Source organism: Euprymna scolopes, chromosome 40, assembly GCF_053919585.1.
Source record: "Euprymna scolopes isolate OS-2025 chromosome 40, ASM5391958v1, whole genome shotgun sequence".
NCBI classification, from domain to species: domain Eukaryota; kingdom Metazoa; phylum Mollusca; class Cephalopoda; order Sepiida; family Sepiolidae; genus Euprymna; species Euprymna scolopes.
In genome coordinates, this window is record NC_136521.1 from 2,691,768 (window position 1) to 2,704,605 (window position 12,838).

General features: G+C 34.1%; 1 protein-coding gene across 1 annotated transcript in view; it reads left to right on the plus strand.

Moving 5' to 3' along the window:
- Nucleotides 1-12,425, plus strand: part of LOC145265693 (S-crystallin SL20-1-like) — a 16,396-nt gene extending 3,971 nt beyond the window's left edge. Inside the window, exons 3-6 of the mRNA XM_080121751.1 lie at nt 2,339-2,454; nt 4,419-4,484; nt 9,541-9,648; nt 12,261-12,425. Coding sequence (XP_079977877.1) covers nt 2,339-2,454; nt 4,419-4,484; nt 9,541-9,648; nt 12,261-12,425 — 455 coding nt within the window. The remainder of the gene's footprint in view (nt 1-2,338; nt 2,455-4,418; nt 4,485-9,540; nt 9,649-12,260) is intronic.
- Nucleotides 12,426-12,838: the final 413 nt, after the last annotated feature.

Genomic DNA, 12,838 nt, shown 5'->3' on the forward strand with positions numbered 1-12,838 from the left:
AATACGTGACTATATTTTCATTGAATACTACGGTTTTGTTTTTGGATAATAAATAAAGGAAAACGTAAATTCTTATTTACATTTTCAATTTTCTTATCGCTCTATTTTAGTTAAGCATGGAGATATTCACCCATTATTTCAGGTATCCGAAATAAGGATTTTTTTAAAGATTATAACCCTGCCTTCTAATGCAATTTTCTTTGTGGCACTTTATTCACTAGGTGTATTCACTAGGCAGTATTTGAAAGTATTTTCCATGAGTCCAGGTGGCCTAATAATTGCGAGAAATATGGAGATATTTCTAAGATTCCAATACCTTGCCCCTTTTTTATCTGATAATTCAATTTTCTTTTTATTTAATCTATAAATATAAAAGCGAATATGTATGTATGTATGTGTGTTCGATTTTTCTGTATGTCTACAAAAGGCTTTTTTCAGAGAAGCGGTCGCTCGCCTAACAACTTTTTAAAACTTTTTATATCACATGTAAATCGTAATATCTCAGAGTTGTCAACGGAGCTCGCTTGTCTATTTAATTTATTCGACTTCGGGAAGATAAATATTCAATAGTTTTCGCTCGCCGCATGTGGATTCAGCCTTTTCCTATAATTAATTCTGGTGGCATTTTTCCGGTTCCCCCTACCCCCGCGTTCCACAGTAAATGAAATGCTACTCCGCAGTCAACAGTTGACCTCATTAAGCCATTAAAACATGCACCTGCCAAATCTAAGTAATTAAATAAATTCAAACCTGTTTCCGTTGGTATGTCGCGGTGGTGCAATGGTTAACGTCGCACGTTTTTTTTTTTTCACACTTTAATTTACAATTTTGCCTCAAGGGTTCCGGTTCGATCCTCATACTTACCTACCAAAACATTTTTTTTATTTTAATCCCCCATCGGAGTTTTGATTCACCCAAAATCACACACACCTCCAAACACCCGAGCAACGCCGGGTACCCCTCGCTACTCTATATATATAAAGGGCAAACTTTTTTGTGTTTGTATGTCTGGCAAAAATTTTACACAAATACACCACAGATCCTCGCGAGATCGGTATTGTTTTGCAGCTCGATCCGTCGGACAACAAATATAGAAAAATTGGACCAAAGAATCCATTCCTTCACCCTCAACTGGTAGATTTTTTTTTTACACGGAGGAATCGGTTTTTGCGTCGACATTTTCGCAAGTCATCGTCTCCTTTCGATTGACTAGGCTTAATTTCAACATTCGCCAGTTCTGCTTGCGCCATAGAAGCATCGGCTAAGACGTTACGTTCTTTTTCTCCTTCCCGTTACGCCTGCCTGCGTACTACCACTTTGTTTAAAATCTCTCTCGACCCAAACTCCCTACTGTTGTTTTGATCTCCCTCCGCTACTATATCATTTTTTACACTCCCCGGGGTTACTTACCACACCACCTTAACAACTTTCTTCCGTTTACTTAGCACATTAACCGTCTGAAAAAGTAATGCTTTTTGAAGGTTTCTGGACCAGAAAGTTATTATTTCCACATCAAGGGCAACGCCGATCAAAAATGTTCGAACTTTGTAGTTTTTTGTTTTATAATTTTTTTTAGCTAGACATTTAAACACATATGCATGCATAAATTTTCTCATTATGTAATAGACTTTCAGGGAGACCTGACGTTGTCCGGGATTGAATGAGTATCAAAAAATATTTCATCCTCTAATGCTTTTAATGTTATCAAAATCGGTGAAATCACCCATTTTTTAATCAAACCGATTGATTGCCTGCTCTAGTGAGGCATGCTCCCGCAGTGTGCTAGGTGGAGGCTTCACATGTTTCACCTCACTGACTTAACAAAACATTGTAGTCTACATTACACTGCATTTAATCTCCTGTTCAATTTATTAAACTATATGTAAATAATGGCATCACTTAAAGTTCCAAATATATAAGTCAAGTATCATGCTTCAATTGTGTATTAAACAGAAACATTCATGCTGAACGCACCTGTGTCATATCAAATAACATACTGCTGATTTTATCTTCCTTGTCTTTTTCCTTGTGCGGTAATAAAACTTCTGGAATGCACTTGTTATTTTAGGTTGTATAAAAGTGTTAACTTTGGTCAAAATCAGATGTCCTCCTTTAATCTGATTTTTTAGATTATCAATTTTAGATACTTATCTTATGCGTTCCGATTCAAAATCTGCAGAAGAATACTCTCAGGTATATTAAGTAACGTCGTGTAATATTCAAAAAGTCGGACCAACCGTTTTAGAGTCCATAGCGAACGAAGTCCTAAAGACTCACACGCACACAAATTTCTTTTTATATAATCGTAGAAATAATAAAAAAATTTTCTTCTTTATAGATTTCTATCCCAAGAACAATATGGACATGATGAGGTGTGACTACATTAGCGACTGCTTCTATGAAATCATGCACGATTACATGAGGTACTTCCACTGGAAGAATGGACGCTTTAGGGTGAGTTGGTTATGTTCAAATGTTTAGTGTTTTAGGTGTATACATTATATAAACAAGTATTAGACAAGAAGTCTGGAAGATTGTCTATAAATTTTCGTGGCCGAGCGATATTTTACTGGGAATTAATTCCTATATAAGTCACGTAAATTCTTTCGAGTTTATAACAAACGGCGTTGAACTTGTGTTTGTGCTTCTCCTACGACGAGACGTTGGCTTATACCCCTTTTCTTCCTATCACTCTCTCGCTTTCTCTGTCTCTCTGTCTCTTTGTCTCTCACATAAACATTCCATTTTAGTCCAAACCGATCGTAAACTCGCATAGAAACAACGGAATAACATTCAAAATCTAACAAGCAAACAAATCGCAGACATCAGCAATAATTTTTATCAACGTAAACCGTTGTCTCTGCTTCTTTTCGGCTGTCTCAAACTCGAGTTTTTCTTCCGGCTAATTTGCCCTATCTATCAATAACATCGCATCTGCAAATTACTGGCACGTTGGTTTCTTTTTGAGAAGAAAAGAAAATGGAAAAAGTCCATCTCTAAAATTACGTTTCTTTATTTTTTTCTTTCTTCTCTCCCACATTTCGTTATCTGGCAGCAAACAGAGGCGCGGTCGATTGCGGGGGTCACTTGCGGATATGGGCTAATGAGTGTACGGTAGCCGATGGGGCAATATCGTAGTAATCATTAGTAGTGGAAATTTCGTAAATTGGATTACTTAAGGAGAGTGCTCACCAAGAACTTGTTTACATTGGACTTGAAGACGACAATATTGTAGTCAGCTGGAAAGCAGGCAAACGGAAGATGGTTCCACAGTTAAAGGTAGGAAGCTTTGTTCGTGGAATCTACGTTTAGGTTTAGGCACAGATAAAGAGTAGGGGGAATTATTGATAATGATTTAACCTAGACGAAAAATTTGTCAACCGGAAGAACCATAGATGGAGCTCAGACGAGCACTTGCCATGAAAATAACGAAAGAATAGATAAGGATGCAGTTATTTGTTTTATTTTCTATGAAATATAAACGTTCCAACGCTTTACGTATATCTTTCTAAGGTCCGAAATCGAAAAGCAATGTTTTTACAGTTGTTAAAGTTGAATTTTCTGTAAATAGAACTTTTAAGATGTTTAAGTAGTTTTTATTCAGCAAACTACAACATTAATCACATTGAATTACCGGTTCCCGCCAGATCGCCGGAGTTAAGCAACGATGAGCGTGGTTAATACCGGATGGGTGACCATTTGGAGATATTAGGCGCTGTCAAAGGAAAAGAGAAATTAAATAATATCTACCTATATGCTCAACAGAAGTTTAATTATAGAATTGAAATTTAGTATATAAGGTATTCAGAGATGTGGAAAAATATTAGTCCATTTTTATCCGGAAAACTGGCTGCTCAGGCATCAAATTTTAAAATCGGTACTTGGCGGGGTCATCGGATTTTTATCTGTTTGTCAATTGTTTCATGAATGCGCATGCGTGAACAGTTCAAAAGGAAATACTGTTTATTTAGAATGAGGTTTGAAAACACCCTTTTTTTAAATAACGTGTAAAACTAGCTTAATGGTTATTGTAATTGACTTACTGTCATTAGGTTTTAGTTTCAATTTCAGCTCGAGTATTTTTTTTTTACTTAAAAGAAAGGAACTGGTTAGAAAAAATATAATATTCGCATGCACATTAAGTTTCTGTATGAATTAAAATTTAATACGTATGTGTATTTTACTACCAGGCAATGCGAGGTGGCCTGCTAGTCGTTAATAAAATATCACAATCTTGTCTGTTATTCAATCATTTTGCACAAATTAACCTTCAATTTATGCCTGGCTTGTCCATGAAGTTTCTTTCAGGAATGATCAACAGTTTTTTTTAATCCTTATTCGTGCAAACAAAAATATATGTTCACCATATTGTCATATATTTACCGTAAATAATTGGATTTTTTAAATAAATGTTTCAGTTTGGTAAGAACGGTCAAATGGAATCGGAGAATGGAAACGCCGGTGAAATGTCCAGCAATTACGATGTAAGTTATCTCCCTTCATTTGATACCATATTCTGTTTCAATAATTTTGATATAGTGAGAAGGCTATTGTCACCGAAAATTGGAAGCTTCTGTTTACAGACACTCGCGATAAGAACTGGCGAATCAAATGGAACCACGTTCTGTTAGCAACTAATCAGAAACCAGAGTTGTTCCTTAAAATTATTGAATCTTTAGCATTCTAGCACATCATTTTTTCCTGTCAACACGAGAGATCTTTTTGCACTTTGCCTGCTAAATTATAAAGTCCAGTGTAGAAATTTTGTTTTCCACCTTCTGTCTTTCCTTCTCTCTAACTCCCCTTCTTTACCCCCACCCCCTTTTCTTGGTGTATCTTGTGCAGCTACTGCTTGTTATATCACGTGTTGAATGCGTGCCTTTTGATTGAGAAAAGGAGATGTGTGCGCCATTTTGTTGGAAGTTTGGAACACGAGAAAGAAGTCGGCTCCCTATCCCGCGTCAAGAGATAAGACGTTAAAAATCGCAAGTTTAAACAACTGAAATCAGAAGTTTGGTTTCTTTTTCTTCAATCGTGATTCGTCAAGGATGACGACACAGAATTAGTCAGAAATGACTGTTTAAAAAATCAGTTGTAAACGAAATTACAACCATCTCTTCACCGAGGAAAAAGGAACTATTTTAAGGCGTAGACTTGCTCTTGTAAAAAAAGGATACTAACTCCAGTGAGGCGTTAGAATTCACGTCAAAAGGAACCAAGAAATTTTCTATAGAAATACATTCCACCACAGAAAATTTGAATTATTTTCTTGGATTACAGAACCAAGAGAATTGAAATTTTCTAGAATGATAACATTTAAGTTAATGGCGCAAGGGAGGTAACTTACATAAACCTTCTTTTAAAAAGATTAAGTGTTGACGTGTTTTATTTAGGTTCTTTGACATGCAGTAAGTCCTGACTACACCTATATTCTTACCCCTACTATCTCCTACAATATTGTTAATGGAGTTCTTTGAGAACCGCCAGAGGAACTAATGTGACTAATTTGGCAGACACTGTTATTGGTGAACATAAACCTGACTATATCTTTCTTTCTCTTTTTACCTTTCCATTTATTAAAAAAAAAAAAAAAATGTTTATCGTGGTATTCTTTCGTTTTTTTTTTTTCTTGTTGGGATAACCTTCATTGGACGTCATGATGAAATTCCCGTTACTACAGAGGATAGTGGATGTGACCCGATGAGTCATAAGTACATTTACTAAACAGCCTAAAATTAAACATTGTTTAAAAGACTCAAACTTCTTTCTTTTTTTAAAGATTGTAACGCTGGGTATGGGGCAGCCAAACCAGTTGCCTACATTGCCCTGCTTTTTATATTGACACCAACCGAGCGCTCTTTTCAGTATCCTCGTTGTTTCCTTAAATTTATTTAAGTTCTTTGACATGCAGTAAGTCCTGATACACCTATATTCTTACCCCTACTATCCCTTACAATATTTTTAATGGAGTTCTTTGAGAACCGCCAAAGGGACTAATTTGGCAGACACTGTTATTGGTGAACATAAAACTGACTATACCTTTTTTTCCCTATTTAACTGTCCATTTATTAAAAAAAAAATTGTTTATCGCATTCTTTCGTTTTTTTTTTGTTTTTTTTTTGTTTTTTTTTTGTTTTTTTTTTGTTTTTTTTTTGTTTTTTTTTGTTTTTCGGTCTTGTTGTGCAAGGGGATAATCTTCATTGGACGTTGTGATAAAATTCCCATTACCAGGACCCGTATAGAAAAGCTACCCACTAAAAATTATCACCTTGAACAGAATAGCTCGTCATCGGAAACCTTACTGAAATTAAAAATGAGGTTAAATTCAAGTATTCCTTATGTATGTTACGAAAGTTTTAGATGATGATTGCAAATTTATATTATTTTGAATTAATCAGGGTTGCTGTTTTCACCTTCAATGTAATTTTTCGTTTTTCTGACTTCAAGCAACGCTGGGAAGCCTTGCTGATTTAATATATGCACAGATTGAAACATATAAATAATATTCTATTTGATATTTCAAATAATTTCTAATTCCTTTCAGAATTCCAGTTGTGCCGAAGTAAAATTTGAACTCTGAATAACTTAGTTGATTTTATTTTTAAAGAAAACACCGAGATTAATAATAGCAGATTAATTTCCTAATTAAAGTTATTTACAAATTCGATTCATCTTGACATTGTGACAGTTTGATCAGATACACTGAGGGCATTGCTACGACAGCTGCAAATAAGGTGGGCTCCCTCTACCGTGCTAGAAAGTTACTTACACCTTAGAGTATCCTGTACCGCTACAAGGCCACCATTCACCCATGTATAGATATGTATTTGGGCAGGTGCATCTGCTTCTAGTCTCTCACTTTTAGACAAAGTTCAAAAGAAAAGAAAATCGTCAACCTGATAAGTCCCGCACTGTCAGCTAGGTTTCAGCCACTGTCCCATCGACGAAATGTTGCATACCTCTGCCTGTTGGCAGGTATTTTAATTATGGATGTTCCCACGAACATCAAGCCTTTGTGACCCTCGACGGAAATACACCCGGCAAACCCGTCAAGCAACAAAATCCCACCCCGACACAGTTTCCCGGACTGTACTGATATGCAAAAGTTCAAGTGTAATGTAAACAAACATCTTGCTGCTCAACTCCCTACATAGTAGCCCGAGAAATTAGATCCCAGATAGTAGCTCCCTGCATCAAAGTGTCACTTGCTTTGTTTGAGGTGAAAATGCAAAAAAAAAAAAATGTTTTAATGCATGGAAAGTGGACCTATGTTTTAGTTCCGACAGCTGTATAACTCTCGCGTCCTTTACTTTATCCTTTACTCCTCACATTCCATATGCAATGTTTCTTCCAAACAGGAAATAATTGCCGTTTCCGGATCAGAATGTATTCCATTTAACATATATAATTGGCAAGTGTTATTTTACATTTAAGTAGTATTTTAGCTCCTTAAATCAAGTGGCATAATGCCTTTTTCTACCGACTATGAAGTCATGTTTGTTTTTAATTTGTAAAACAAAGATTGAAATGCGTTCGTATTTTTATTAGACAAAATAATGAAATGAATGACGGCGGATATAATTTCGTAATTAAATGAATTTTTAAATAGAATTATATATTATACGTTTAAATTGATTTCTTTTTTATAAATATTCGATAAATAATATATAATAAAAAGTACACAATCTATAAATAATATTGGAGAAGAAATCTGAAAGATTGTTTATACGTTTTCGTGATCGAGCGATATTTTACTGGGATATAATTCCTATTTTAGTCACGTAAATTCTTTCGAGTTGATAAAAAACGACGTTGAACTTGGGTTTGTGTTTCTCTTACGACGTAACCTTCGCTTATGCCCCTAGGCGACATCACGTTTTTTTCGTTTCTCTCCCTCTCCCCCTCTCTCTGTCTGTCTTTCTTGGGACTAATCAGTCGTAAACTCGCACAATTTTGGGTTTCATTCAGAAATTAAATGAATGTTTAAATAGAAAAAATATTATATATAATAAAAGAATAACGATCAGTTGAAAAAAATTACTTCGTAACAACTCTCATTCTGAAAGTATTTTAAATTATTTAAAATATCTAGCATATTAAATTAGTGTTGCGTGACCGCTTCCGAGACCGATACAGCTCCCCATTGGGTGAGATTGAGACCTCCTTAACACTGAGTACTTATGCCGATATTGTCTATTAAGCATTGACCGAGCAGCGGCGGGCAACCTAGCTGAAAGGATGAATTTATTGTGTTTTAGTCAAACAGACATACATTTTATTGATTCAGAAAAATGACAAGAGATGTCATTTGGAAAGCTATAAAGGAACATGATTTCGTTCTTCGCTTGGCAAAACCCGGTCCACGGACGTCTGTGTTTTTAGGTACGGTCACAGGGGTTTACCGGTTAACCCCTGTGAGCGTGGGAATAAGATTGAGCTGTAATCCCAGTTTTTCAGACCGTGCAATGAAATCGAGGTTTCCCCGGAATAACATGGTAAATTATGATTGGTCTTGCGGTTTTTCCCCGACCAACCCTTTTCCTCAAAATAAAAGCAAATGCCGGGCCAGAAAGGTGTAGATTAAAGCCGAATCTCGAGACAAAATACTTACCCAAGAGAGCTACCACACCCCCTTCCGTCCAACGTCGCCACCGTAGAAAACGAAGAATACGGTTCCGGACTGTTTTCTGGTGTAATAAGAACGGACTGAACAATAGTATATGTGTAAAACACTTATAAATTTCGTGAATTAACTTTTAGTAGACTAGAAACCAGCTGCGTTTGTTTTCTTTTGGCCTGCATGAAAAGCTAATTAATTTTCAGCGGACGCCGGAATCGGGAACCGACAACGGGGCCTGTGACGCGGACGAATCTTTTAAAGAACTCCCGGGAGAAGGGCGATCACGACTATTGCAGCTTCCTGTGGGCCAGAGGTTACATTTGGTGACCTGCGACCTCTTTTAAACAAGCAAGGATTTCCAGTGTCGCCTGAAACCCCAAAAATGAAGAATAACATTCAAGGCGAGAACAACAGTCCGGCTAATCAAAAATAATATAAATTTGCAATCATCATCTCCAAAATTTCGTAGCATACATCAGGAATATCTTGAATTGAAAGCCATGTTTAATTTCCGAAAAGTTTCCGAGGAGTAGATATTCTTCACAAAGTGGAGCATTTTTAGTGGATAGCTCTTCTGTATAGGTCCTGGAATTTATAAATTTGCAGGCAAAGAGCAAAAAGGCCTCTCTTTTGTTGACATGATAAAAATAGAAGATATACTATAGATAATAAAAATTATATTATGTATAATATATCTAAAAATATTTTTTTTTAATATTCCATGAATAATAAATAATAAAAAACGTGTAAGTCACCTAGAGGCATGAAACACACATATACATAAAGATGAACTGTCTCACCATTTGATTAATATTAATGTTTCTATGTTTCTTAATTAAGAACATTTATTAATATGTTAATATGTATTATGTTCCTTAATTAAAAATATTTATTAATATGTATTTTGTTTTTTGTTGAAGAATTATCTACAATGGCGATACATGAATACATTCAACAGAATTATGCCTTTCTTGGAGAGAACCCTCGCCATGCAAAACGGTGGAAACAATTTCTTCATGGGTGATCAGGTAAGTTGGTCATACACACACACACACACATATATATATATATATATATATATATATATATATATAGAGAGAGAGAGAGAGAGAGAGGGAGAGAGAGGGAGAGAGAGAGTGAGACTAGTGTTCTATGCTTACATAATCACAAGTATAGAAGGAAAAAATTACAGTCGATCATGAACTTAGGCACAAAATCACCGTTTACTAAATTTGAAAGCCTTTATCTCAGGGCCATCAAAAATGTCAACGGGACTGAAGGAAATTCTAACTCTTAAATTTTAATACATTAGAATCCCAGTTCCGAGGTTGGGATCGTCAGGTAAAATCGCCGTATGGCGGTGCATAAGCAACATTTTATACAGTACATATTAAAAATTATTAACAAAATACAATACAGAATATAATACACATGCATATAATCAAATAACATTATAAATAAAAGCGTAAAGCGGGGTAAATATCGTAACCAGGGTCCGGAAATAAACCGTACTCCACATCATAAGCTGATAAACCTTTCCAGGGCCACCGTATCTCTGGGTTTTACTGTATTATATATATATATATATATATATATATATATATATATATATATATATATATATATAACTACTAAATTTACTTACATAAAATTAATATACAAAAGTATAGATTTATGCGTAAGGTTTAAGTATTTACTTCAAAAGTGCTCAAAACGTAGGTTACTATATATATATATATATATATATATATATATATTCATTGTAACAATTCAATGAATTTCCAAAAAAAAATTTTTGAAGTGAAATTTTTGAGTTTCATATGAAACATTTTTATTATTCTAAGCAAGACAAAGAAGACTTTAGAAAATGTTGTCTCCTTAACCTATAGGGTTTCGATGTCTACCATCTCTTCAGAGGAGAAAATATTAGCAAATATTTATAAGGTGTGTACCCTATTTGCTAAAGTCAGTGAGACATGGAAAGTCAAAGTCAAGATAATTTATTAATCAGAAATCATATAATAAATCAATTTGAAGAAAAGGATATGAAAGTTTTATATACAAAATGCGTGGCAAAATCCATGGGGAGTGTTCTTTAAAGCAGTGAGGTAATAAGATCCAAGCTGTATATTGGGTAATCCGCATAGCTTCTTATAAATCCGGGTCGGGAATATTCCTGGGAAAAAAATTCTCTTTATGGGTCCAGTAAGATGAACTTTAAAGGTTAACTATAAGTTTTAAGGTTAACTATAGGTTAAGGAGATAAAATTTTCTAAAGTATTCTTTGTATTGCTTAGAATAATAAAAATCTTTGATATGAAACTCCAAAATTTCATTTCAAAAATGTTTTTTTGAAATTCATTGAATCACTACACTTAATTTATTAGCTCTATCTTGTATATCGAGCAATTCTTATTTAGATTTGATAGTACTTACAGAAAATTACTGCCAGTAATATTCTGTAAATCTTATAAACACAGGCTTCCATACCAGCTGACTGTTAAAGTACATTATTCTGAAGTATATATATATATAAATATATATATATATATATATATATATATATATATATATATATATATATATACAGAGTGATCTCAAAAAACGGGCCCCAACTCTAATTAGGCCCCGTTTCTTAGTGTTTTGTCCGAATGAAATGAAACTGTGGTCATAACTAGTTCATTATATTCAAAACATCACATCGAAACACTAGAATCTTTGGCCTTTTTTTTTCTCCGTTGACTGTAAAATTCTCAGAAAAACAATTGAATGTCCTCTGTTTTTGGGGGTCACCCTGTGTATATATATATATATATATATATATATATATATATATATATATATATTATGTGTGTATGTATATAAATGAATAACATATTATATTCAAAGGTTTTATTCAATCTTAGCATGTGGTTCTTTCAGTGTATACAAATTTCTGATAATCGATAATCGAAACCGTTATTTTAATTTTTCTATCATCTGTAAAGCCATTTTCCATATCGTCGCTTAGTAAATATAACAGAATAACGGGCCATGAAAATTCTACTGGTGGTAAGTTGATAGCGTGCTTTTTTTTTTGCATGACGTGCTCTGTAGGTTCAAACTCCGCACGTAACTTTCTTTTTTTTTTTTTTCGTTATCTGGAAGATAATGTATATAAAATAATATTATGAAAGAAAGAGTACGTTCTCTAGATTGCATTGTAGAATAATGCATATTTTGTGAATAAGTTACAACATAGAGGCATGTGAAGCCTCCTCCAGGGGGATTTCACGGATTTGCATGACGATAAAAATATAGGTGTGTGAAATATTCGTTAATCATCATTCAATCCTGGCAACTAAGGGTCTCCTTACTAGGTTTCAAATAAATGGCACAGTTGTCACTTTTTTTTTAATTTATTTATTTAAAATTTGATCCATTTTAAATGTGAACTATTTTGAAATGACGGCAGGACATAATTCGATTTTGGAAAAATTATTTTTAAAATGATTAAAAGTAGGCAGCTTTTTGGTATATTCACGTGGATAACTTTTAAAAAATTTAATCCTTAAATGTGCTTAAAAGTTCCAACACGAAATAAATTAATGAATTATTAAATATTTTTTTACAATTTGTTCAAAACATTTTCTTTCCATAGATTATGTGGTGTGACATGATGTGCTACTGCTGCCTGGAGAGCCCCTACAGTGAGAATCAGTCTATGTTTAGCAGTTATCCCAAACTTATGGCCCTGAGGGGTCGCGTAGCTGCTTACCCAACAATTGCGTTATACTTGAAAAACCGTGCCAACACAACTTGGTAAACATGAGGAATGGCGTATAATCGATAGCAATTGGCTGTTATCGGGATCGATTTCGGGTCGAATCTAGGTTAATCGATTCTAATATGACAATCTGACCAATAAACGATTGAATTGTGTAATGTATTAGCCTTTTTTCTTGTATGTTTTCGATTTCTTGTATGAATTTCTGTACAAAAAACATATTTAAGATTTCTTGGATGAATTTCTGTACAAAAAACATATTTAAGATTTCTTGTATGAATTTCTGTACAAAAAACATATTTAAAATTTCTTGGATGAATTTCTGTACAAAAAAAACATATTTAAGATTTCTTGGATGAATTTCTGTACAAAAAACATATTTAAGATTTCTTGTATGAATTTCTGTACAAAAAACATATTTAAGATTTCTTGGATGAATTTCTGTACAAAAA